The sequence below is a fragment of the Bubalus bubalis genome, chromosome 6 (genome assembly GCF_019923935.1).
Source record: "Bubalus bubalis isolate 160015118507 breed Murrah chromosome 6, NDDB_SH_1, whole genome shotgun sequence".
NCBI classification, from domain to species: Eukaryota; Metazoa; Chordata; class Mammalia; order Artiodactyla; family Bovidae; genus Bubalus; species Bubalus bubalis.
The window spans coordinates 43,103,737-43,131,676 of record NC_059162.1 but is presented as its reverse complement, the minus strand read 5'-3'; the positions used below and the strand labels follow the sequence as shown (position 1 = coordinate 43,131,676).

The window sequence follows — 27,940 nt, the reverse complement described above, 5'->3', positions numbered from 1 at the left end:
GAGAAGGCAAACCCGACCAGAGAGAAGGTGGTCAGTGCATTGCAGGGACCTTTCCTACTCTTCGGCTTTAAGAGTTTCCAGTTTTGGTACGGCAGGATCCCCGAGAAAACAGTGATAAACACATTTGCACAAGCCTGCGAGACAACTGGAAGATACGACTAGACGTGAAAGGGAAGCTTTCTGCAATCTGTACGTTTTGCTGTGTTCAGGGTGCAAGTCTATTAGGGACAGATTTCCTAAGATGCTCCAGGGCACCTTCCCGGCCACCACCCCTTCTGCCGGAGAGCTTCCGATTTGTCGGAATTTTCTGGGCGCCGCCTCTTTAAGCGGCGCGCGGTGCGCAGCGCGCACGCGCACTGGTTGTGGGCCTGAAGAACCCGGCTTCGGGGCGCGGTGCGTCAGGATTCGTGTCTACGGAGTTGGGCGTTCCCGGAGCCGGCGAGTTCCCTGCTTTTCCGCGGAGCCCGGCGGCCCTGAGCGGGGAGCGAGGACTCAGGCTCCGGAGCTGCGGGGCAGGAGTCCGCGTATCCTCTTTCTCCGGTTCCGGCCGAGGCTGCGTCGCGGGGGGCCGGGCCCCAGCACGCTCCCCATGGCGGGGCCGCGGGTGGAGGTGGACGGCGGCATCATGGAAGGGGTGAGTGCCGAGCAGGAGGCCTGGCGCGGTGCGGCTGCCGCACGGGCTGCGGCGGAGAGCTTGCGGGTCTAATCTCTCTCTTCTCTCGGCACCAGGGCGGGCAGATCCTGAGGGTGTCTACGGCCCTGAGCTGTCTGCTGGGCCTCCCTTTGCGGGTGCAGAAGATCCGAGCCGGCCGCAGCACGCCGGGCCTCAGGTAAGTCGGGGCGCCGGGGAGTCTGGTCGTGGGACTAAACGATGGGCGGGTTCGCCGGGCTGGGGACGGGGGGAGAAAAGGGGACAGGCCGTGGGACTGGAGGGTGGGGGGCTGGCGCCTGGCTAGGGATTGGGGGAGAGGAGGGGATAGGCCGAGGGACTGGAGGGTTGAGGGGGTGGTGCGCAGGGCCGGGGACTGGGGGAAAGGAAGGGACAGGCCCTGGGACTGGAAGGTGGGGTGCGGGGAACAGGCCATTGTTGGGGGGCAGGCGGGCAGGACGTGGAGCTGATGGTGATGCTAAGATCTCTGCCCTAGGATTGAGGACTCTGCGGCCCGGGGATGGTGCTGTGGCCTCGGTAACCGGGCTTGGGTGCTTTTGAAAGCCTCAAGGAGCAAATTCAGGAAATAGGTCCATGTTTTCTCTGTTTAGCTAAAGTTGTCTCGTTTCCTGATGAGTTATATTTTAAAATGTTTCCCATCTCATCGGTCATTACAAGTACTCGGAAAGCTCGTACCAGCGGGCAAGGTAGATCAGGGCAGAACAGCTTCTGGGGCCAAACAAAAATTCCACTATTTTAAACCGGGCCTTTTTCTGCGTTCGCACGTTTGAGTCTCCTAAAGAGCCTGAGATGCGGTCATTCCGGCTTTCATTCAAACCTCTAGGAAGCTGTGGATAGGACGAGGATTATCCGTTGCGAAGAGGGGAAAATGTTGACAGTTGACCGTGTTAAGTCTGGACGCTAGGCATACCACTAATTTAAGTCATGGTGAAGCCAAACTGATTCCTTTGTACTTGTACTTTGTATATATTTCCTTCTAGCGGATCAGCTGTCTCTCAGTTTTTTATTCAGACTCCATGTTGAAATTATTAAAAAGCAGTTACTGCTGTGTATGAACAGTAGTTCTCTTTGTCATGGCAGTAGTTTGCAGTAACCCATTTCATCAATAGGGAAATTAATTCATTAAGGCTGTGTTAGGTACTTTATTAGTTTTCTAGGGCTGCAATAACAAAATACCACAGACTATGTGGCCTGAACAACCAAAAATTGATTTTTGCAGTTTTGGAGGCTGGAAATCCAAGATGAAGGTGCTGGTAGGGTTGGTTTTCTCTGAGGGACATAAGAGAAGATTCTGTTCCAGGCCTCTCTCCTTGCCTTGAATATAAGCAGCCTCTTGCCACCTCTTCCCTGTGCTCATGCCTCTGTACATATGCCCTGCTGGTGTGTCTTAATCTTCCCTTTTTGTAAGGACACCAGTGAGAATGGGCTGGGGCTCACTCTGACTGCCTCTTTTAACTTAATGAGCTCTTTAAAGGCCCTATTCCCAAATACAGTCACATTGTGAGGTACTTCAGCATATGAAATTTAGAGGAACGCAGTTCAGCCCGTAACAGGTATGTAGATTACTCAGTGAAGTGCAAGTGAGACTGATGGCACTTGGGTTGTTTTATTAGTTTTACTCTTTTGCTTGCTTCTAATTTGCAACAATATTATCAGCATATGTGTTTATAGTTAAAGTAACATGTGGAAGGAACCCTTAAAAAGATACCTAGCAGGTAGTCCAGGGGCCTAAAAAACCAGAAGGACACTCTGGCACTTACTGTGGTTAGACCTTGCTGTTTTCTTGCCATTGGAGTTTTATAAATGTGTCATAAAGTGTGGGGATATAGGCAGTCTGAATGCACACGTTTTGATGCAGTATTATGACCTGAAGGCCTCAACATTTATCTGGACTGGAAATGATTCGAGATTTGTGTGATGGGCAACTGGAGGGGGCAGAAATCGGCTCAACAGAAATAACGTTTACTCCAGAGAAGATCAAAGGTGGAGTCCATACAGCAGATACCAAGACAGCAGGGTATGTGTCACTTACATTCCATTTTACTATATATTTTTGAATTAGACCTGGATACAGATATAGGTACTACCACTTCCTGGACAAGTTGCTTAACCTCTTTGAAGCTTGGTTTCCTCACTTTTAAAATGGACATAAAACACATTTCAGAGTTAGAGATCCTGTGTAAAGTTTTAAATACCTAATTGCTTATTAATTGTAGCTGTTACTGTAGTTATTACTGTACCTATCTAGAATTTTCTCTCATATATCAGTTCAGTTGCTCAGTCGTGTCTGACGCTTTGCAGCCCCGTGGACTGCAGCACCCCAGGCTTCCCTGTCCATCATCACTAACTCATGGAGTTTACTGAAATTCATGTCCATCAAGTCGCTGATGCCATCTAACCATCTTATTCTCTGTCATCCCCTTCTCCTGCCTTCAGTCTTTCCCAGCATCAGGGCTTTTCCAGTGAGTCAGTTCTTCACATCAGGTGGCCAAAATATTGGAGCATTAGTCCTTCCAATGAATATTCAGGACTGATCTTTAGGATTGACTGGTTTGATCTCCTTGCAGTCCAAAGGGACTCTCAAGAGTCTTCTCCAACACCACGGTTCAAAAGTATCAATTCTTTGGTGCTCAGCTTTCCTTGTAGTCCAACTCACATCCATACATGACTACTGGAAAAACCATAGTTTTGACTATACAGACCTTTGTTGGGAAAGTGATGTCTCTGCTTTTTAAAATGCTGTCTAGGTTGGTCATAGCTTTTCTTCCAAGGAGCAAGTGACTTTCAATTTTATGGCTGCAGTCACCATCCACAGTGATTTTGGAGCCCAAGAAAATAAAGTCTGTGACTGACTCCCCATCTATACATCTTCTCTCATGTATAGCATATTTGTTTCTTTAGTTTTTATTATTTAGAAAATGAATATCTGAAAGCACCTGTACTTTTGTGCTTTGTAGTGATAAGTAGTCTTTGTGGTGTAGTCTCTTTAGTTCTTGGCTTGCAACTAATTATGAATCATATTTTACTTTTAGTCTAGGTATTTTTGTTCTCTTTTAATAGAGACTTATGCAACTATATATAGAAATTTTTGTATGTGATCTTTTTATCCTCATTGAAAAATGGATATGTAACAATTAAGTTGAGCCTTTATTATTTTCCAAAAATCTCTCCTTTTATTGATAAAATATGGAGAACAGTTTTTGTGTTTTCTGTGTTATTGGCTGATGGCTATTGTAAGCAGCATCTTTTTACCAAAATCTTATACATTTACTAGGAAATTTGATATTTACTAGGAAATTTGATAAAATAAGGAATAGTATTGTAAATGTGATGCCAGTTTGTTTCAGAAATGACTGTTTCAATAGATTATGATTTTTTTAGCTTAAGGAAATGTTTAGTGACAATTGAGGTTTCAGTTATGATGGGAATAGATTTATGTTAAAAAGGGCCTCTCGTAGGCCTCAGGTGAAGTTTGCCAAATGATAACTTTCTTAAGGGGATTAAACCATTCTGAAGTATCTTTATTTTGGGGGGCTCCAAAATCACTGCAGATGGTGACTGCAGCCATGAAATTAAAAGACGCTAACTCCTTAGCAGGAAAGTTATGACCAACCTAGACAGCATATTAAAAAGCAGAGACATTACTTTGCCAACAAAGGTCCATCTAGTCAAAGCTATGGTTTTTCCAGTAGTCATGTATGGATGTGAGAGTTGGCCTATAAAGAAAGCTGAGCACCGAAGAATTGATGCTTTTGAACTGTGGTGTTGGAGAAGACTCTTGAGAGTCCCTTGGACTGCAAGGAGGTCCAACCAGTCCATCCAAAAGGAAATCAGTCCTGAGTGTTCATTGGAAGGACTGATGTTAAAGCTGAAACTCCAGTAGTTTGGCCACCTGATGTGAAGAGCTGACTCATTTGAAAAGACCCTGATGCTGGGAAATATTGAAGGCAGGAAGAGAAGGGGATGATAGAGAATGAGAGGGTTGGATGGCATCACCGACTTAATGGACATGAGTTTGGGTAAACTCCAGGAGTTGGTGATGGACAGGGAGGCCTGGCATGCTGTAGTCCATGGGGTCACAACCAGTTGGACACGACTGAGTAACTGAACTGAACTGAAATATCTTTCTTATTTCAGGCATTCTCTTGTACAAAAAGAGGGGAAAGTTATAGTTAGCCAACTATCTAAAACTTAACAAACACAGAATCATAGAATTTTGAATCTGTAGGAAAGAAGATAGAAACCATGTATTCCAACCCTTCCTTTACTTTGTGAATGATAAAATGAAGACCCAGAGGTCATAGAGTCAGGGTCAGAACTAGAATTAGAATCTAGACTTTCTGGCTTCTAATCCACAAGAATGTATGAGAAATGAGTTTGAAGTTGATAATCCAGTTCCATTCAATAGACTAAAACAAGCTTATTCCTAGCAACAAAACACATCTTACATAATTGAATTATAGCATTTTCATCCCTAATTGTGATTATAGTACTATGTTTTTTCAAATGTCTACCTTTGTCTCTGCAGTTCCTTGTGTGTATGTGCTTAGTCACTCAATCATGTCCAACTTTTTTCGAACCTGTGGACTATAACCCACCAGGCTCCTCTGTCCATGGGATGCCCCAGGCAAGAATACTGGAGTGGGTTGCCATTTCCTCCTCCAGGGGATCTTCCCTACTTAAGAGATTAAACCTGTGTCTTCTGCATTGGCAGGCAGATTCCTTACCACTGAGCCACCTGGGAATCCCTTGCAATTCCATACTTTTTTAAAATTAAGGTTTTCTTTACTTTTCTTAGACTCTGATTTTATTGGGTGGAAGAGAAACACTTTAACTGTATTGGGTTTCTCAAAGGGTATAAACAGAAGCTCAGCAGTTGTAAACCTATGGTTTATGGTAAACTGAACATTTCCAAGTCTTTTTCACTTGCCCCTAGGCTTAACTCCTAAAAAGAGGGATTATATTGTCTGCAGTTTCTCTTACAGTGCCTAACATTACACAGTGTTAAGTATTTACTGAATTAATAAAATACAATATCAGTGAGAGACTGTATAATTCAGTACCCATGCATCATTCCCATAGGACAGTTAAATAAAGGCTATCTTTTGGTATGTAGAGGCTGTGTTGGCATTCCCTTTCAAACTATGCAGTCTGTATATTAATATGATTGTTTTCTCCTGACTTTGGAGAAGGGAGATGACAGCTCTTTTAGGAAATATGACCATTTTATTTCATAAAATGCTACATATTCTATAATTATTTCTTATGATTTCTCACATTATTTGACTCTAAGGACCAAAACAGTAGCTACCCTGGTGGCTCAGTTGGTAAAGAGTCTGCCTACTATGTGGGAGACTCGGGTTCGATCCTTGGGTCGGGAAGATCCCCTGGAGGAGGAAATGGCAGACTACTCCACTATTCTTGCTTGGAGAATTTCAGAAGTGCCTGGTGGGCTACAGTCCAGAGTTGGACATGACGGAGTGATTTTCACTTCACTTTCTAGAACCAGACAGAGTTGAGTTGTAGCAAGGATTATCTCCTGAGAAGTTTTTTCGATGTGAAATATTTGGCTGTCAGTCCTTTAAAATATTACTCTGTCTTATCACAAATGCCATGATGGTAGGAACTCCATCTTAATATATGGAATGATGCCTTGTGCATGGTGGAGACTCAGGTACAGTCATTAGAATATTTGCAGACCCTTGACAGTTTTGAATGCAATTACATAAAGTGTTACTTTTAAGAATCCATTTATAAAAACATTGTAAAGTTGCTTTTATTTTTAATTCTTTTTAATTTATTTGTAATATAGACAAAAGTATTAGAACTTAACCTACAATCACACAGTGGGCTTCCATGGTGGCTCAGTGGTAAAGAATCCACCTGCAATGCCGGAGATGTAGAATCAGTCCCTGGGAGGGAAAGATCCCTGGGAGAAGGAACTGGCAACCCGCTCCAGTATTCTTGCCTGGGAAATCTCATGGACAGAAGAACCTGGTGGGCTAACAGTCCATGGAGTTGCAAAAGAGTCGGACATGACTTAGCGACTAAACAACAACAAAGGTCATATAGCTAATATATATAGTATTGGATTCAACCCAGATTTGTTTATTATTTAAGGCCAGTTCTTTCTATTGTGAAATATCAAGCTTTCTTTTAAGATTTAGGATGTTATCATTCAGTCAGTGGGAGTGTTTTTTAACTTTAAAGTTGAGGGCATGTCAGTTGTTGAGAAGGCAATGGCACCCCACTCCAGTACTCTTGCCTGGAAAATCCCAGGGATGGAGGAGCCTGGTAGGCTGCAGTCCATGGGGTCGCACAGAGTTGGACACAACTGAAGTGACTTAGCAGCAGCATGTCAGTTGTCTGTGCTTCAGCTGATGGTAATATGTAGTAATGTCTCTTTCTTGAGACTTCAAAATGAAAACGCAGCTAAGCCTCTTCTGCCTTCTCCTTAGGAGTGTCTGCCTCTTGATGCAGGTCTCAATGCCCTGTGTTCTCTTTGCTGCTTGTCCATCAGAACTCCGTTTGAAAGGTGGGACTAATGCTGAAATGGCACCACAGATTGATTACACAGCCATGGTAAGAGCTTTTATTGCTACTGACCAACTAAGAGGATCTCGTATAGTCTTCTCAAACTCCATTCTCTGTTTAAATACATCCTGAGTGTTTTTGTGTACATACCTCTTTATTTCTTAATGGAGTCTGGTTCTATTGTGGGAGAGGATAATTTTAGATTGTGTGTTATATATAGGACAGTGTTCATAGTGAATTCTTTAAAAACCTCCTGTACATTAGATTATTTATAATGCATACACCATATTTTACTTATCATATAAGTTATTTTCTGAATACAGGGATTATGATTTGGAAGAAAAACTCAAAATAAGAATTAAATGCTATGTTTGATGGGATTGGTGAGGATATGAAGAAATTGGAACCTTTGCACACGATTGATGGGAATACAAAATGGTGCAGCCATTATGGAAAACAGCATGGAGGTTCCTCAAAATATTAAAAAGGAAACTACCATATAATCCAGCAGTCCCACTAGGTATTATCCAAAAGAGTTGAAATCAGGATCTCCAAGAGCTATTAGCATTCCCATGTTCATTGCAACACTATTCATAAAAGCCAAGATGTGGAAACAACCTAAATGTCCATTGACAGATGAAAGAATTTAAAAAATGAGGCATACAGAAAACATATTAGAAAAATGTATTTAAAGAAGTAGTGTATGCACACTGAAAGATAGTCTCTGAAGGCAGTAGCCACTGTTAATAGTTTATTTCTTTAAATTTTCTTCAACAGATTTTCTATCTATACATTTACTATTTTTATATATCCATGGGAATATAGGGAATAAAGCTAGGGATATACCTTTATCCCTATTTATCTGTCTGTCTATCTGGCCCACTACTTGTCCTTGTAAATAAAGTATTATTAGAAATTTAAAAAAATGTGTTATATATGTACAATGGATGACTAGCATTAAAAAAGAAATTCTAGATTCTGTGACAGCACATGGAACCTTGAGGATGTTGTGCTATGTGAAATGAGGCAGTCAGATAAAGACAGTTACTGACATGATTCCACTTACATAAGATAGCAAAAGAAGTTAAGTTATGGACTCAAAGAGTGGAATGGTTACTAGTGGAAGAGGGAAACTGGGGAGTTAATAATCAACGTGGATAAATTTTCACTTAAGTAAGATGACTGCGCTTTAGAGACCTGTTGTGCACATTGTAAGTTTTGTCAGCAGTATTATGTTGTACTCGTAAAAATGCGTTGAGAGAGTAAGAGCTCAGGTTAAATGTTCCTACCATAGTAAAAAAATTTTTTTTAAATAACTACCATATTTTGATTATGAATTTTTAGAAAGTAAAATTCAGTATTGGCATGCTTATATAACTTGTGGGAGGGGAAGGTGGTATCATCATTTTCCCCTAGGTTTATTAAGGTGTAGTTATTTATACTAGAACTCACCTTTCTTAATGTGAGGTTCTTTGATTTCTGATGTATGGTTGTGAATCTGCCACCACAATGATGATAGAGAATTACTGTAAAAAAATTCCCTTATCCCTCTTTCTAGTCAGTCCCACCCCCTCTGGCCCTGGCAATCAGTGATCTATTGTCTCATAGTTCTGCCTTTTTTCAGAGTGTCATATAAAGGAATAATACTGTATATATAGTCTTTTGAGTCTTTTATTTTTTTCAGTTATAATAGCATCTGTTTAGGGGGAGGAGAGTGGAGGAGGGAGGGATTGGGAGCTTGGGATTAGCAAATGCTAATTGTTATATGTAGAATTGATAAACAACAAGGTTTTACTGTATAGCACAGGGAATTATATCCAATATCCTGTGATAAACATAGTGGAAAAGAATATGAAAAAGAATGCATATATATATACACACACACACATATAACTGCATCACTGCTGTATAATAGGAATTAGCACAGCATTGTAAATCAGCTCTACTTCAATAAAATAAAATTAAAAAATACATCCGAGAGTTACCCATGTTTCTTGTATCAGCAGTAAAAGCTAAATAGTGTTCTATTATATGGATGTTTATCTGTTCATCAGTTGAAGGACATTTGGACTATTTCCAGTTTTTTGCAGTTACGAGTAAAGTTACTGTAAACACATCCAGGTTTCTCGTCTGGGCATCAGTTTTGGTTTCTCTTGGGTAAACAGCTACAGAGGATTTGCTCAGTTGTAACAGTGAATTTATGTCTGACTTGATGAGAAACTGCCAGATTGTTTTGGCATCCAAGGTGGCTTCATTGTTTTGCATTTTCACCAACACTGTAGGGGAGTTTTAGCTGTTTTTCATCCTTCCCAGCACTTGATATTCTCAGCTTTTAATTTTTTTTTCCATTTTAATAGATGTTATAATCTTTTAAAATTCAGTTTGATGGGATATATAATGAAAATTAATCTCTATTCACCTAGCAATTTCACTTTAAGGAAATGACCCTAATTAAACATTATAAAACGCAGCAAAAGATAATGTTAAAGGTATTAGAGCAGGGTGCTATATACTATAATTATTGTTATATATATAGTTATATAATAACGAAAACTTGGAGAATGGTTAGATAAATTATGCTGGATTGCCATGTAATCATTCAAATTTTTTAGGAGGAATATTTTATGATGTTGGGAAATGCTTTTATTTATAATGTTAAATGAGGGAAAAAGGATAAAATATTGTATATGCAGTGAAATTTCAACTGTATAAAAAAAGATTGAGAGAACAGAATGGAATGCTTTTCAGCACCCCAGATTTCTTATGGTACGTTATATTAAGGTTAGGAAATGGCTTCTGGAGTAAAACTGCAAGGATCAGGAATCCTGAGTTCTGGGTTTTGTTTTCTTTTGTTTTTTTCTCATTAGATAGGCTTGCACAGCCCTTATTAGTTAAATGTTAAACTTTTAATTTTAGCAGCATGTCAGTTATTTTATTTAAAAAATAGAATTAGCCTTCACATTTTTATATCACTGTTTATCTACTGTGCCTCATTATCACCTCAGTACGGAGCACATTTGTTTACTAAATATACTTGTTGAATCAGCAAATACTGGTATTTAAGGTAACAATAAATTGATTTTTCAGGTTTTCAAGCCAATTGTTGAAAAATTTGGTTTCACATTTAATTGTGACATTAAAATGAGGTAAGGTGCTTATTTCTTAACCCTTTGACCCATTACTTGTGCTGAAAATAGTGGAAAAGTTAGATCCTGGAGAACTGTCTTTCTGTAGTCCATTTAATACATTTTTTGTAGGAAATAGTAATATTTTGTGGCTTAAAACAATAAACAGCAGGGGTGTGGGTACTTGAAAGCAGCTGCATGCTATGTTTGATGTTTGTTTTGGCAGAATATTTTTGAGGGAATGGCTGCATTGAGTGTGGAGTTTTCTGTGTCTGGCACGCACTGAATGCTCACCGTGTGCAGACTCCTGGAGTGGGGAACTGCAGGGTCCTAAAAGGGCTTCTCTTCCACCGCGCAACCAGAATTCTTTTCCTAGGAGACACATTGGGCATTCAAGTTATTTCTCTTATAAGGCTTGCCTTCTGCCACAGAGTAACAAGGCCACATTTCTTGGTTCTTGGTGTGGCATTTAAGTGTTTTGCAGTCTTATTCCAATTTACCTTTCTAGCTATATTCTCCCTCCCCTCCTTTCAGCATACCATGTATTCTAACTACGTGATTGCTGCCATTCCCTAAATATATTTTGTACCTTCAGACTCCCATACCTTTGTTCATGTTTTTCTTCCCCTTCTAAAACGTGGAAAATCTGTGTCTCTTGAAAATGAAACTTGTAATTTCTTGTGTGAATTGTCAGTGATTGTGCCTCAGTTGGAATTCATAGTTGCACCTCTGTTTTAGTCCTCTTCACGGCCTGACGTGTGTTCTAGTTACACGTGAAGCCCATCTTACCAGATGGGGAGTTCTTTGTGGATAGGAGTATTGTCATTCTTATCTATGTGTTCTTAGCATCTTCTGGACAAAGACAGTAAATAATGTGAGTCAAAATTTTATTCAGAGAAGGCAGTGGCACCCCACTCCACTACTCTTGCCTGGAAAATCCCATGGATGGAGGAGCCTGGTAGGCTGCAGTCCATGGGGTCGCTAGGAGTCGGACACGACTGAGCAACTTCACTTTGACTTTTCACTTTCATGCACTGGAGAAGGAAATGGCAACCCACTCCAGTGTTCTTGCCTGGAGAATCCCAGGGACGGGGGAGCCTGGTGGGCTGCCGTCTATGGGGTCGCACAGAGTCGGACATGACTGAAGCGACTTAGCAGCAGTAGCAGCAGCAACAGCAAAATTTTATTAATGGTTCAGCTACTAAATATTTATCATATATTTATTGAGCACCTATAATGTGCCAGACATTGTTTTAGGGCACTGGAATATAGCAAGAAGAAAATAGACCAAGCTGCTATCATTAAGTAGCTTTTATTCTAAAACAGCACTGGTTGAATAGAACCTTCTTCTTCATTTAGCTGTCCCGGGTCCTAGTTGTGGGATGTTAGATCTTTTAGGTGTGGCATGTGGGATCTAGTTCCCCGTCCAAGGACTGAACCCCAGCCCCCTGCATTGAGGGCATGGAGTCTTAGCCACTGGACCACCAGAGAAGTCCCTGAATAGAATTTTCTGCACTAAGGGAATTGTTCCCTGTCTGTCCAGGATGATAATCATTTGCTACATATAACTTTTGAGCACTTGAAATGTGGCTAGTTGGACTGGGGAGCTGAGTTTTAAATTTTATTAAATTTAAATAAGGAATTTTCTGGCAGTCCAGTGGTTAGGACTCTGCGCTTTAACTGCTGAGGGCACAGGTTTAATCCTGGATGAGGAACTAAGATCCCCTCAAGTCTTGATGTGTGGCAAAGAAAATAAATACATAATTTTAGCTCAGTATTGACCAGGGATTTTTGTAGAAACCTAACACCTGTGGCTGGCAATTTTTATTTTGGCTGGATAAAAATTAATTTTGTTATTTTACTAACATTTCGTGGGCTATTACATTCAGTAGTTACACCTGACATACCTGTTAAGTCTTCTAGTTTTTGTGAAATATTGTCTGCAGTCCACTGTTCTGTAGAAGCTAAGGAGCATTCTCTAGCACCATGAGTTTCATTTTCATTTTCTGTATCAGAATGAATCACTAAGATTATTTATTGGCTTTTGTCTGATATTCACATTGTCTGAATCAGAACTATATTCTGAGGAACTATCCTCTTCTGAGACACGAGTGTATATGTCATGTGGACAATCAGAGAAAGTATCTGCATAAAATTTACCAAAAAATTTTTCACTCAAAATTTCATGGTATGTCATTTTCAAAAAATTTACATGTATAATATTCATAGGGTAGAAACGAAAGCTTAATGGAGCAAATTGTGAATGATAACAACCATCACAATTGTATAATGAACCCTTCATCAATTTTAAGCTCTAACAGCTTCACACAGTGATGTTAATTGTATCGCTCTCTAAAATGAATTGATACGCCTCTGGTCAGTACTGTTCTGGTAACAAAAGATAGATTAACATATCTCAGGTCAATAATGGGTTAAATAGTCACATGAACTTGAGTCTTTCTTGCCTGGGAAATCCCATGGACTAAGGAGCCTGGTGGGCTACAATCCATGGGGTCACAGAGTTGGGCATGACTTAGCAACTAAACAACCACAAGCCCTGAGTCTACCATATGGGAAAGCACAAATCTAAAACATTATTTAGAAATGTAAAACATGAATTATGTAGTTGGTATTACTCACATGTTATTTTATTGTAAATATTGAGCTTTATTTTTTTGTCATGCAGTCAGTTTATGTGTTTTATCATACTTTTCACAGGGGCTACTACCCAAAGGGAGGTGGTGAAGTGATTGTCCGAATGTCGCCAGTTAAACAGTTGAGCCCAATAAATTTAACTGACCGTGGCTGTGTGACTAAGATATATGGAAGAGCTTTTGTTGCTGGTGTTTTGCCATTTAAAGTAAGTTGTCTGATTCACTTTACTGTATAAAGTAACACAACATTGCAAATCAACTATAAAAAAATAAAATAAGGTATCAAAAAATAAAGTTGTCTAGGTGATCTTAGAAGTATGTGTTTGTCTTGATAAGTATTATATCATCTAAATTTTGAAATTATTGAGATAATTTTTAAATCTTTTCATTAAAAGTTTTTCTTAAAATTCTGTGCTTACTTTACTCTTTAAAATTGAGTTTTTATATGATGCATGTAAAAATGATTAATTCTGTGTCTTTGAAGGCTGGAAAGCAACTGTCAAAATAATTATTAATTTATTCTATTTTTTTGTCTTACCAAAATAGGTAGCAAAAGATATGGCGGCAGCAGCCGTAAGATGCATCAGGAAGGAGATTAGGGATCTGTATGTTAACATCCAGCCTGTTCAGGAACCTAAAGACCAAGCTTTTGGCAATGGAAATGGAATAATGTGAGACAATATACTTTTTCCTGGATGTTGGTTGAGGGCAGCCTGAAATAGTTATCCTATTTTAATAAAATGTTTTTCATTTTAAAATTTGTAGTTTTAAGGCATATTTTTTAAGGGTATTCCTACCTAAAACAACAGTATGGTGAATTATGATAATTTTATTCTGAATTTTTTTCTGAGGATGGTTTACTTTTTACTACACTATAAGAGCCTTTTTGTTTATATAGTGAGCTTAAATGTTTAAGCTAATCAGAAGTTAGCCTTTGAAGATTATCCTATGAGAAATATTTCCAGTTGCTTTTCTGTATCTCAAGTGTGAATTCAGTTTACAAGTAAATATTAGATGTAGCAAAGGTCGACTTAGAAAAGAAATATTGTATATTTTCCCATTAAGAGTTATTGATTTAAGTGTTATAAAAATGCTTTAATATTTTTGAAGAATAAGACTATCTTTTGTGAATATTTAACTTTTAAACTCTTTTTCATAGCTTCTATTAAGGAGTTTAAAGTAAATGCATTTTCTGCATATAATACTGTTCTGAAAACTATTGATATAAAAGAAAACCAAACATCTCTGTAGAAACACATTTACATTTAAGATTATCAGTATAGCATGCCTCTGAAATGGTGTCACTTAGTGCTGATGACATGATTTCTGGGAATACCATTCCTTACCTGTGTGTGAATCAGAATCTGGTGTGACTTCTTGTCAGAAGTGCTGAAAGACACTAATACCCTGATGAGGATGGAGAACACTAATCATGTTGCTTTCTGTATGAAGAATTTCACTTTTGCATTATCCTAGCCAGATCTAATTCTGTGTATTTAACAGTCACTGTTCTCCTGTGTTGTATCTGCATGTAATATTGGAATATGTATAGCACAGATAGTAACACTGTTTTTCCCTTGCAGCATTATTGCTGAGACATCCACTGGCTGTCTGTTTGCGGGATCATCGCTTGGTAAACGAGGTACAGATAAACGAAGGGTGCACTGTTCCCAGTTCTAGTGTACAATTCTTTAATCATTCTTTAATTATCTCTCAGGATTAGAATATTATAGAATGATGGATGACAAGTTTAAAAGGATATGGTTCAATTCAGTTCAGTTCAGTCACGTAGTTGTGTTTGACTCTTTCCGATCCCATGGACTGCAGTACGCCAGGCCTCCCTGTCCATCACCAACTCCCGGAGTTTACTCAGACTCATGAACATTGAGTTGGTGATGCCATCCAGCCATCTCATCCTCTGTCTTCTCCTTCTCCTCCTGCCTTCAATCTTTCCCAGCATCACGGTCTTTTCAAATGAGTCAGTTCTTTGCATCAGGTGGCCAAAGTATTGGAGTTTCAGCTTCAGCATCAGTCCTTCCAGTGAATATTCAGGACTGATTTCTTTTAGGATGGACTGGTTGGATCTCCTTGCAGTCCAAGGGTCTCTCAAGAGTCTTCTGAAACACCAAGTTCAAAAGCATCCATTCTTTGGTGCTCAGCTTTCTTTATAGTCCAACTATCACATCCATAGATAACTATTGGAAAAACCATAGCTTTGACTAGACAGACCTTTGTTGGCAAAGTAATGTCTCTTCTTTTTAATACTGCTGTCTAGGTTGGTTATAACTTTTTTTCCAAGGAATAAGCGTCTTTTAATTTCATGGCTGCAGTCACCATCTGCAGTTATTTTGGAGCCCCCAAAAATAAAGTCTGTCACTGTTTCCACTGTTTCCCATCTATTTGCCATGAAGTGATGGGACTGGATGACATGATCTTAGTTTTCTGAATGTTGAGTTTTAAGCCAGCTTTTTCACTCTCCTCTTTCACTTTTATCAAGAGGCTCTTTAGTTTTTCTTCGCTTTCTGCCATAAGGGTAGCGTCGTCTGCATATCTGAGGTTATTGATATTTCTCCTGGCAATCTTGATTCCAGCTTGTTCTTTATCCAGCCCAGCGTTTCTCATGATGTACTCTGCATACAAGTTAAATAAGCAGGGTGACAATATACAGCCTTGATGGACTCCTTTGCAACTTTTGAACCAGTCTGTTGTTCCATGTTCAGTTCTAACTGTTGCTTCTTGACCTGCATACAGGTTTCTTAGGAGGCGGGTCATGTGGTCTGGTATTCCCATCTCTTGAAGAATTTTCCACAGTTTGTTATGGTCCACACAGTCAAAGGCTTTGGTGTAGTCATTAAAGGCGAAGTAGATGTTTTTCTGGAACTCTCTTGCTTTTTTGATGATCCAGTGGATGTTGGCAGTTTGATCTCTGGTTTCTCTGCCTTTTCTAAATCCAACTTGAACATCTGGAAGTTCATGGTTCACGTATTGCTGAAGCCTGGCTTGGAGAATTTTGAGCATTACTTTACTAGCGTGTGAGATGAGTGCAATTGTGCGGTAGTTTGAGCGTTCTTTGGCATTGCCTTTCTTTGGGATTGGAATGAAAACTGACCTTTTCCAGTCCTGTGGCCACTGCTGAGTTTTCCAAATTTGCTGACATATTGAGTGCAGCACTTCCACAGCATCATCTTTTAGGATTGAAATAGCTCAACTGGAATTCCATCACCTCCACTAGCTTTGTTTGTAGTGATGCTTCTAAGGCCCACTTGCCCTCACATTCCAGGATGTCTGGCTCTAGGTTGGTGATCACACCATTGTGATTATCTGGGTCGTGAAGATCTTTTTTGTACAGTTCTTCTGTGTATTCTTGCCACCTCGTCTTAATATCTTCTGCTTCTGTTAGGTCCCTACCATTTCTATCCTTTATTGAGCCCATCTTTGCATGAAATGTTCCTTTGATATCTCTAATTTTCTTGAAGAGCTCTCTAGACTTTCCCATTCTATTGTTTTCCTTTATTTCTTTGCATTGATCTCTGAGGAAGGCTTTCTTATCTCTTCTTGCTATTCTTTGGAACTCTGCATTCAAATGGGTATATCTTTCCTTTTATCCTTTACCTTTCGCTTCTCTTCTATTCACAGCTATTTGTAAGGCCTTCTCAGACAGCCATTTTAACCTTTTTTGCATTTCTTTTTCTTCAGGATGGTCTCGATCCCTGCCTCCTGTACAATGTCACGAACCTTTGTCCATAGTTTTTCAGGCACTTTGGATATGGTTAACTGGTTCTGTTTTAGAGTCAGTTAAATTTTAAGTGTTTCCTCCAACTTTATACTTTGAAAAATTTCAATCTTACAGAAAAGTTGAATGATTAGTGAATGTCCGTACACTGCCTTCCTAGATACACTGGTTATGAATATTTAGCTATACATGTTGTGTGTTTCTGAACCATGTCTGTGAAAGGTTGCAGGTACCCAGTCTCCCCGCTGAATACTGCAGTGTGTTCATCCACAGAATAATACCTGCATCATCACATGCCACTTTTTTTTTTTTCTTTAATTGTTTGACCATGCTGTGCTACATGTGGGAATCTCAGTTTCCTGAACCAGGGGTTTAACCCGCGCCCCCTCCCTTGGAAGTGCAAAGTCTTAACCACTGAACCTCCAGGGAAATCCCACATTACCATTTTTATACCTAAAGAATCTGTCTGTTATATTTAGACACAACCAGTTGCCTCCAAAATATTCTTTAGAACAATTTGAGATGTTTTGTTTTGCTTGTTTTTGAGCACACACAGCATTAGTTATCATGTCTGTTTAGTTTCTTTTTTAACTGCAGAATAGTTTCTTTGCCTTTTTTTTTTTCCCCTTTCATGATATTTACATTTTGAAAACTCCAAGCCATTTTCTTACAGGATTTTCCATTATGTGACTTTGTCTGATTATCTCATGATTAGATTTATTCAGGTTAAACATTTTTAGTAAGACTCTTGCACAGGTGATTTTGTATATATTCTATTCTATCACATCAGTGAATGAGTGAGTGCTCAGTCATGTCAGACTCTTTGCGACCCCATGGACTCCTCTGTCCATGGAATTTTCCAGGCAAGAATACTGGAGTGAGTTGCCATTTCTTCCTCCTGGGGATCTTCCCAACCCAGGGATCAAAGTCATGTCTCCTGGGTCTCCTGCATTGTGGGCAGTTTCTTTATAGCTGAGTCATTACATCACATCAAGGTGCACATGATGTCAGTCTGTCCTTTATCAGTAAAGCAGACTGTGGTCACTTGTTATGGTGGTGTCCTCCAGGTCTGTCTGCTACAAAGGTTTCTCCCTTTTTTCCTCCCCTTCTTTTTATTGTTTTTGCCACTGTAGTGAAATCGTGGAGTCCTAACCCCTGGACCACCAGGAAATTTCCCCTTTTCCCTTTGTATTATAATTCATAGATACTCTGGGATAATACTTTGAGACTATCTGATTATTCTATATCAGTACAACTTTCCTCCAGTGGCTTTAACATCTGATGGTTCTTCCCTGCATCAGTTATTACAGTGTTGATTTCAAAATACTGAATGTTTTTGTGAAAGGGAAATTTCTGTAGTATTTGGCGTACTTGGGAGGGGAGATGCATGTATGCATCTGTTAGTATTTAAAGTTACTTTTGCTATTATGTGTGTGTGTGTGTGTGTGTGTGTGTGCTGTCGCTCAGTTGTGTCTGACTCTTTGTGACCTCATGGACTGTAGCCCACCAGGCTCCTCTGTCCATCAGATTTCCCAGGCAGGAATACCGGAGTGGGATGCCATTTCCTTCTATAAATAGTTGAACTCCTCATTATTTGTGTGGTAGTTGATTGCTTTCTTCCTACTTGATAACATCTTTAAAAGATGCTTACACTCATGCCATTTAACTACATTATTACTGCTGAATACACAAATTCAGGTAATTTTAATCTGCTCAGTTGGTAGATCTAGACAGTAGTTGGGTGTCACATTTAACCAGTGTAATAGAATAGGTAGAAATCAACATATTTGGTTGATCAGACATAAACGAATTGTTTAAAACTGTGCTATTCAGTGTGTGGTTGGCGGACAGGTAGCATATCAGCATCATCTGGGAGTTTGCTGGAAATACTAGTTCTAGGGCCCACCTCGTCTGTATGAAACCAGACTCTTTGTGGCCCAAAAATTTGTTGTATAAGCTCTCTAAGGTATAATAAAATTTGAGAAATAGTGATCAAGACTATATATGTAGTGTATATTCATTACTTGTTAGGTGCAGTGAGGAATCAACATGGGTGGTGAGGTATTATATGCAGTATCTTTTAACAATCTTAAGAGGGCAAAGATAATGCAAAATATAAAACAGAGACTAGGAGCCCATATGTCAGAAATTGTACCATGCTTGGCAGGCACTGAGTGAAATGTGAGTTTAGTTTGTATTATCCTTGAGTATCAAGACCTGCTAGGTACTGTAAATGAAGGATTCAGAAGTGAGAACCACCATTTCTGCTGCCTGGCTTAGTCTGGCAGAGGAGACAGACCAGTGCTGTGATTGTTCTATCTCCAGGGTACCTGGGAACACAGAAGAACAGCTAATTCTTTGGGGACTGAGTGATCCCAAATCTGTCTTGTGCTGTTCAGTGATCCTCCAGTGGGTTCTATAGAGAAGTAGAAGTTAGCCAGATAGAAAAGTGAGAGCTGGGATTTCCCTGGTGGTCCAGTGGATAAGACTCAGTGCTTCCACTGTGGGGGCATGAGTTCAATTATGAGTTTGATCCCTGGTTGGGAACTAAGATTGCTTATGCTATGTGGAGTGGCCAAAAAAAAAAAAAAAAAAGGCTGGGGAGAGCTAAAGTAGAGGACAAAGGAAAGGGCTGATGTTGTTTGGGCAACTACAGACAGAAGTGATGAGTAGAGGATCTGGAACAGGGAGGAACAGAGATGAGATTAGAGAGGTCAAGATTTTGAAGAGCTTTATAGGGCTTATAAAGGAGTTTGGGTTTCATCCTGAAAACAGATATTTTAAGAAGGGATATAAGACCAGGTCTTTGGAAAGTAAGTAGCTGTGTAGCAAGCAGATTAGAGGGAAAACATAGTGGAGTCAGGAAGACAAGTCTGTTTTATCAGTTCAGATCAGAAATGAGGGCCTATACACCAAGGAATGCAGTGACTAAGGCTAGAGAGATGAGTACTGATATAAGGGTATTTAGGAGGGTGAATAGACTGGTGATCAGGTGGATTCTTTACCACTGAGCCACCAGGGAAGCTCATAGGGTTCTTTTAATTTAAAGTAAATAAAAAGAATCATCTGACATTCCACTACATTTGATGGATTTATTTTGTATTTAGCATTGTACCAGATATTTGTGGTATATGTAGAGAAGCAGGAAGTAGAACAATGGAATAAATATTCTTATTTTTAAAATAAGGTAATACCAGGGAATTCCCTGGCAGTCCAGTGGTTAGAACTTCCAGGGCCTGGGTTCCATCCCTGGTCAAGGAACTAGGGTCCTACAAGCTGTCAGTGCTGCTAAGAAACAAATAAGGTAATACTTGTTCGAATCTTAAAAGAATAAAACTTTGTATATATAACCTGAGAATCTTTATCTGCTCTTCCTTAGGTGAAAATTATCTGAACTTTTAAAAAATCCTTTAGTTCTAATAGAATTGCCTGCAGACTAATTGTAATATATATGAATTGTGAATTTAAAAATTTGAAATCAAGGCATAGTATTATAGAGTATTATAGGGTCTCATATAAATTGATTCTATAATTAGTACTTCTTAAACAGGGCCAAGGCCTGTTCTCCTCCCCCACCCCCCCCTCACTGGTCCATTTAATAAAGTATTTGCATATGCTTAGCTCTCAGAAGATTCCGTACATGAAGATCTTATCCTAAAAGTTGCAATGGGTGAGTTCAGAGGCCTAAAAGATGTTATGCCAGTGCTAACTGGGATATGTTAAACTTTTTGCCTCTTAGGAATTAATTAATTTTTTTTTTACATTGTGCCTGTTGCAGGTGTTAACGCAGACAAGGTTGGAATTGAAGCTGCTGAAATGCTGTTAGCAAATCTTAGACATGGTGGTGCTGTGGATGAGTATCTGCAAGACCAGGTAATGACACTTTAGGATAAAAACCTCCAAGCCTGTTAGATTTGAATATTGGGCAGTTAGATTGAATATAAATTTTAGTCATTGACTTTCAGACAGTGATTGGTATGTTCTAATTCAGCACATTTTTAAAGTATTATTCTGGAATTTATATACCACAAATTTCAGTGTTCATCTTACTCAACCTGGCTATAGTATTGGGCACACCGAGCACTCCTTCGTTCTTGAAATACTTTCTTCTCTTGATTTCTGAAATACTGTTATCTTTCTCTATTGCTAGCCATACATTCTAGTCCCTTTGCTAATTTATTATTATTGTTGTTGGCCTCTTCTCAACTTCTAAATTTTGGAGAGCCCTTGTGCTTAAGCTCACACCTCTTTTTTTTATCTGTATTTAGTCTCTCAGGTAATTTTTCCAGTCTCACGCTCGAGTACCATCTGTATGCTGATAGCTTCTAAATTTATATCACTGGCCCAGGCCTTTCTCCTTAGCTCCATATCCATTGTATCCCTTACGCCTGTCAGTGTCTCCACTTAGATATGTCATACTTATCTCAAACTTAACATATCTACTCACATTGAGAAATGCTAATGAATATTTCCAAATGCAGTCTTTTTATGGTCCACTGTCTTGATAGATTTTCCTTTCTACCAGTTTTTCCCCTTAATCACAATCAGATGTCTGCTTAGAAAAGTATTCTTCAAGGTTTTTTGACCAGTTTTCTTAAGACAGTTTTCTTATTTCTAGTCTCTTCCTTCTTACTATTCTACAGTCTAGTAATTCTGTATTTGTGTATTTGTTTACCTGTTAAAATGTTGTGATTTTAGAACTTTTAAAGAAACTTGTCAGTTTATATATACTAGCTTGCAGGGACAGGTGGTCTGATAAAATGTATTAATTTTCAACTCTGTATTCTTAAACATTAAGTTTATAAACTTACTCAGCATTTTTGTGCTATTCCAGACTTTTGGTGGCACAGGTTTTCGGTCATCTTAGGATTTTTGTAAACCTAAAGAAATGGAAATTCTTTTTTAAGCTAGGAATAGTTACAGTGTAAAGTGGTAATGTGCATGTGTGCTAAGTCACTTCGCTTATGTCCAACTCTGTGTGACCCTATGGACTGTAGCCCCCTCCGGCTCCTCTGTCTATGGGATTCTCCAGGCACAGATACTGGAATGGGTTGCTGTGTCCTCCTCCAAGGGATCTCCTCAATGCAGGGATTGAACCTACATCTCTTATGTCTCTTGCATTATCAGGCAGGTTCTTTATCACTTAGAGCCATGTATGACCCAGCAATCCCACTACTGGGCATATACCCTGAGAAAACCATAATTAAAAAAGACACATATACCCCAGTGTTCATGGCAGCACTATTTACAGTAGCTAGGACATGGAAGCAACTTAGATGTTCATCTACAGATGAATGGATAAAGAAAGTGTGGCGCGCACGCGCGCACGCACACACACACACACACACACACACACACACACACACAGCACTGAAATATTACTCAGCCAGGAAAAGGAATGCATTTGAGTCTGTTCTAATGAGGAGGATGAACCTGGAGCCTGTTATAGAGTGAAGTAAGTCAGAAAGAGAAAAACAAATATTGTATATTAATGCATATATATGGAATCTAGAAGGCTGGTACTGATGAACCTATTTGCAGGGCAGCAGTGGAGACGCAGACACAGAGAACAGATTTACAGACACAGTTGGGAAGGAGACAGTGGGACGAATTGGGAGAGTAGCATTGAAACACACTTTACCACGCGTAAAATGAATAGCCAGGGGGAGTTTGCGGTGTGACTCAGGGAGCTCAAACCTCGCGCCGTGTGACAGCCTAGAGGGGTGGGATTGGGTGGGAGGTGGGAGGGAGGTTCAAGAAAGAGGATATGTGTATATCTATGGCTGATTCATGTTGATGCATGGCAGAACCCAGCACCATTGTAAAGCAGTTATCCTCCAATTAAAAAATAAACTATTTTTTAGCTATTTTGATATCTAGTATTATTTTCATATGGAAAGCATTAGACTTTTAACTCCAAGTATAAGTAAATGTGTGAGAGTTTCCTTCTTTGTGTTTTTCTTTTTAATAGCTGATCATTTTTATGGCATTAGCCAGTGGAATTTCCAGAATAAAAACAGGACCAGTTACACTCCACACCCAAACAGCTATGCATTTTGCTGAGCAACTAGCAAAGGTGAGCATTCCATCAGAAAGAGTGGTTGATCTTTATTATGGCCAGTTTAGAGTCAAATTTTAATAAACAGAAAACTTCAGTAGTAATTGTAATTGCTATCATTCAGTGAATACTTCCTGTGTGGCAGATACTGAACTCACTCAGCAGTGAAGCCGAATCATCTTACTCTGCATGACCATTGTGGGTAGCTATGTATTATTAATCTCATTTTATTTATGAGTCATGTGAGGCAAAGGGATTAAATTAATTGCTGAAGACCAAATACTTTCTTAGGGTCAGGACTGAGCTTTGACCGAACCTGGGAGAGCATCCATCAAAGCTCATATGTGGTAGGTACTGCCTTTCAGTAAGTGAAGGCATTTTAATGGGAACTATAAGATCAAATCACAAGGGATTTGTAGTTGGCTAAACTTAAATTATTATATAAAAATTTTATATATTTTATTTCCTTGTGATTTTATTTTGGTAGAATAGAATATTTGCTGAGATTCTAACATTTCACCAGTCCTTTCAACTTCGGAAGAGTAGCTGTATATATATTTTTTATATATATATATATATGTATATATATATTTTGTATATATATATATATATACACACACATATATATGTGTATATATATATGTGTGTGTGTGTGTATATATATATATATGTATATATATATTTTCAAGTTTGGCCATACAGTGTGGTTTGCAGAATCTTAGTTCCCTGACCAGGCATCTAGCCCGGGCTTTAGGAGTGAAAGTGCCAAGTCCTAACCACTGGACTGCCAGGGAATTCCCTAGATGTATAATTTTTAGTGAAACAGAATTTAACATGAATAATCTCGTATTCATACCTTGTTTAACAGGATTCTTAAAACAAATGACATGTGTATTTCATCTGAAACTAACTTCTTTATAGAAAGTTTAGAAAATAGAGGAAAACTCCTGTCCCTCACTCCCCTTTCCCAGTAAGACCACTGTTGACATTTAGGTATTTTCCTCCTTTTAAAATTGTTTCTCTTCTCTATTCCTTTTTTTTTAACAGCTAACGCATACCGCAGCATTTCATTCATTTTTCAGTGATGTGTGGCATATTTCTATTTTGCTACAGTCTTTATAATATAAGTTTATAAAGTAATATAAAATTTATAACTCAGCATTTTATGAAGGAACGTGTTGACCTTAAGCATTTTAAAAGGTTACAAAAATAATGTACGTAGTAATAAAAAATGAAGCATAACAGAGGCGTACCAAGCACAAAACCACTGTTACCCTACTCTTGACATTTTATTTGTATGATTCTTAATATGTACCTTTTTTGTTATTAGACAGGATAGGTTAGATTTTGATAAAATTGTGGGAAAAGGCCCAATAGGAGGCAAAAGCAAATTATATTTGATTCAAAAGATAGTTAACTGTATTTTTTATTATTCTACTTATGCTTTATTTTGTAACTACTATTTGTCTGTCTCCCCATGTAGACTATGATCTTGATAGCAGAGACAAGGGTATATTCATTTTTTCTACAGTACTTTGCACATAGTAGACACTCATATGTTATTTGAACTGAATGCACAGTGGAAAGTGTCATGAACTGGATTTTTTTGCTCTGGTTTCTCGTTCAGCATTGTTGTGTTTTAATGCAGTGACCTGGGGCAAGCTGCTTCATCATTCTATGTCTCAGTGCAGGTAATTCATCAGGAAGGTCAGAGACTGTCCCTTATGGCTCCTTCCAACTTTATATGTAGGCTAGAAATTATTTCCATAATTGTTACCTTTTTTCATATATATATATATACTGCTTGTAATTCAAAAAAAAAATGTATATACATATAACTAGTCTATCTAGCTCATAATTCAGGTTCATTGTTTATTCATACAACAATAAATTTCAGTGTATACACAATCTAATCCTAAAACTTGAATAATTTTTAAATATTGCAGTTCAACAGGACCTTGGAGAAGTAGTTTTCAAATTGTATTTCAGAGAATCCTAAGGTTTTATGCATACTTCAAATCCCTCTGTCACAGATTCAGTCAGCCTCCTCCGTTATTTTGATTTTAATTGAATTTTCTTAGAATGAATATATTTGCTTTAAAAAAAAAATCATGTTTCCACAATATAGTGATAGAGATCAGGTGTTGCAAAGCTAAACTTGAATTAGTTAACAAGTAAAAAGTACAGTGTCAAACCCAGTAATGATGAGGGAAGATGTTAATTGTCAACTCTCTCCACCTGTCTCCTCTGAACTAGATATTTTAAATACTGTATTTAGGGAATTAAATTGGCAAGAAAATTTGAGAGAAATTAAAGGGTAATTTGATATTTGACAAGACAAAAGAAGTTTAAATGCTTCAGTCCCATGTTTTAGAAAAAACTTAGAAAGTAGGTATTGAGATTTAAAAATTGATATTTACTTAAAGCTGCACTTCTGAGGAGTTCTGATTCAGTGGGTAAGAAATGGGATCCAGGTTACATATATTCTGGCAAAACTCCACAGACCCGTATACCTCTGAATAAGGACCATGCCTCTGGAATAAAGTATTTCATATGTAGGCTATTGAATTTCTCATGAGTCATTTGATCTTTCTATCTCTAGCTTCTTCAATAAAATGAGTTTGGTATTAACTGCCTACCTGTTTAAGCAGGTGTTATGGGCTCTCCCCTGTGTCCCTCTTCATATTACTTATATACTAAATGCTCTTCTGATTTCAGGCTAAATTTACTGTGAAGAAATCAGAAGATGAAGAAGATGCCTCTAAAGACACTTATATTATTGAATGCCAAGGAATCGGGATGACAAATCCAAATCTATAGGGTATTTGCCTTTTAAATGATACTTCAATGATGTTATTGCACTAATCATTTCATAAGTATTATAGAACAATGGAATAAGATGTAATTTATTAAAGGACCTAACTTTAATTGAAGTATAGAATGTTCTAGATTTGCTGAGAATGCTTCATCCAATTAATCTCACTTTGACTATCTTCTGAGATAGATAGAGACAGTGAATAAGTTGGTGGATATGTATAATAGTTGATTTCGGTATTAAAGTATTGCAATAAAATATTCTTTTCATCTGAAGTGTGTTTTTCTTTTTGATATAATAAGTTAAGGATATAGGTTTGATCTGTAATTTGTATATAATTCTAATCATTGCTGGGGTCTCATAAAATTTAATGAGACAACTTTATACACATGTACTTGCTGTGTCAACAGTAACATTTCATAAGCATTGTCTCATTATATGTATCTTCTCATTGTATGTATCTGGGTGCTAGGTAAATATTGGCTTTGAATCTGTTGTGAAAGCTAAACAATGAGAATTGCAAAATTCTACCCCTTGTAAATTTGGTCATATCAATTCCAGGTATTTTTTTTGTTTGGCTTATAGTATTAAAAATAATTGAGTGCCTTTAGAACAGAATGCTTTTCATTACTCTCTCTTATCTTACACCTAACCTGTTCCACATTTAGATTACTTCCTGGTCCCTGTAGGCAACTGAGGTTGTGACTCAAATGAAACTAGTTTTATGTAATAGTTAAATATGCTGTACTGTAATATAGTGATGATTCATTCAGACTTAGTTCTTTCTTGAAATTTATCCACTAAATGATTAAAACAGTCCAAGATATAGATACAGAGGTTTATATTATAAAACATTCAGAAAGTGGAGAATTAGTCTGTAAAAAAAAACATAATTTAAAAATTTGCTCCATGTACATAATTGTGATTCTTGTCAGTGATTTCTGTGGCTTTATCAGTTGGGTTCAATTTGTTTTAAAGATGCTGATGATAGTATTGCTTCCTGTTTGTACTTAAGGAAGTAAATTTTATAAGTTCATTTTTATAACAAGACATAAATGTCTCTCTTTGGTTTTTTTAAATTATTTATTTATTTTTGGCTGTGCTGGGTCTCCGTTGCCATGTGGTCTTTTCTCTCGTTGCAGCAGGTGGTGGCTGCCCTCTGGGTGCGGTGCTCGTGCTTCTCATTGCAGTGGCTTCTCTTGTTGCAGAACACAGACTCCAGGGTGCGCTCAGGCTTCAGTGGTCGCAGCACGTGGGCTCACGAGCTGCAGCTCCTGGGCTCTACGGCACAGGCTCATAGTTGTGCATGGGATCTTCCTGGATCAGGGATCAAACCTGTGTCTCCTGCTTTGGCAGGCAATTTCTTTACCACTGAGCCACCGGGGAAGCCCTGTTTTCCTATTTTAGAGTAAAACTATGCTGATGGTACAGTTGTTGGAGGGATTGTGATAAATTTGGGGTCTTAAGACTAGTGATACTTCTGACAAGCTGGGCAGCAGTGTTACAGAGGTAGATTGGAATGCAAAGACTGGGAATTTTGGAGCAAGAGATTTAAGGTCAGCTTTGTACATGATGAATTTATGATTAATCTTAGCTTTGACTGTTAAGTCAAAACTTGGGTACAATAAAGCTGGGACTACTGCAAAGAAATTTTTATTAGAAGAAGCAGATATTTATTTTCCCCCCAAAGAAATATATTTCTGTTTCTACCCCTATATCTGAAATTGTATTTCAGTATAAATGAAATATAATGAAAAATAAATGAAATATATAAATGAAAAATAAATGAAATAAAAAAAAAATGCTTCTCATTTTTTTTAATAACCACCTAATACAAGAACTAATGTTGCTTGTACTCTATATGTGCAATGGTCTTTAAAAATATTCTTTGACTAGTGACTTTCAAACAGGGGTATTGTTACTACTTGAGTTTCATAAAGCCTTCCCATGAATTTCAGGTTTGCAGATGTCATTAGTATTTAGAGGATATGTTTCCAGATTTCTCTAATTATGTATTTCTTTCTAAAATAGAGTTGCCTGTGGTTAAAGTAGTACTTTGCAATTTCTCCTTTTTACCTTCTCTTTCACAGCCTCCATTTTTCCTCTTTACAAAAAATAAGGTAACTTTTTACCCAACTTAATTTTACTATAGTGCATTCCCTTGGAATAAAAGAAAATTTCAAAGGCACTAAATAAAGGGACAATTTGAAACAGTCTCTGAGAAGTTTACTCAAAGAGATAAACCAATGCCTTATTTTATATATTTGTGTGATTTCAAGTAAGGAGATGAAATGTTTACTTTCCAAAGATAAACATGACACCTTTAAATAAAATGTACTTTTCTGATTATC

The 27,940-nt window shown here is 38.3% G+C and overlaps 1 protein-coding gene across 3 annotated transcripts; it reads left to right on the top strand.

Annotated features, from left to right (window-relative positions):
* The first annotated feature begins 353 nt into the window (after positions 1 to 353).
* Positions 354 to 27,640, top strand: RTCA (RNA 3'-terminal phosphate cyclase). Of its 3 annotated transcripts, none has more exons than XM_006049798.4 (12): positions 354 to 634; positions 730 to 830; positions 2,544 to 2,687; positions 7,129 to 7,252; positions 10,292 to 10,350; positions 13,048 to 13,189; positions 13,530 to 13,654; positions 14,567 to 14,625; positions 20,495 to 20,589; positions 22,688 to 22,792; positions 25,493 to 25,595; positions 26,735 to 27,640. In XM_006049798.4, exons 1-11 carry the CDS (start codon positions 590 to 592, stop codon positions 25,592 to 25,594), a joined length of 1,101 nt encoding a protein of 366 aa, XP_006049860.1. In that variant the 5' UTR covers positions 354 to 589; the 3' UTR covers position 25,595; positions 26,735 to 27,640. The 3 variants fall into 3 exon arrangements, with proteins under 3 accessions (XP_006049860.1, XP_006049859.1, XP_006049862.1); XM_006049797.4 differs by having other exon boundaries at positions 26,732 to 27,640; XM_006049800.2 differs by lacking the exons at positions 354 to 634; positions 26,735 to 27,640 and having other exon boundaries at positions 2,529 to 2,687; positions 25,493 to 25,864.
* The last annotated feature ends 300 nt before the right edge of the window (positions 27,641 to 27,940 follow it).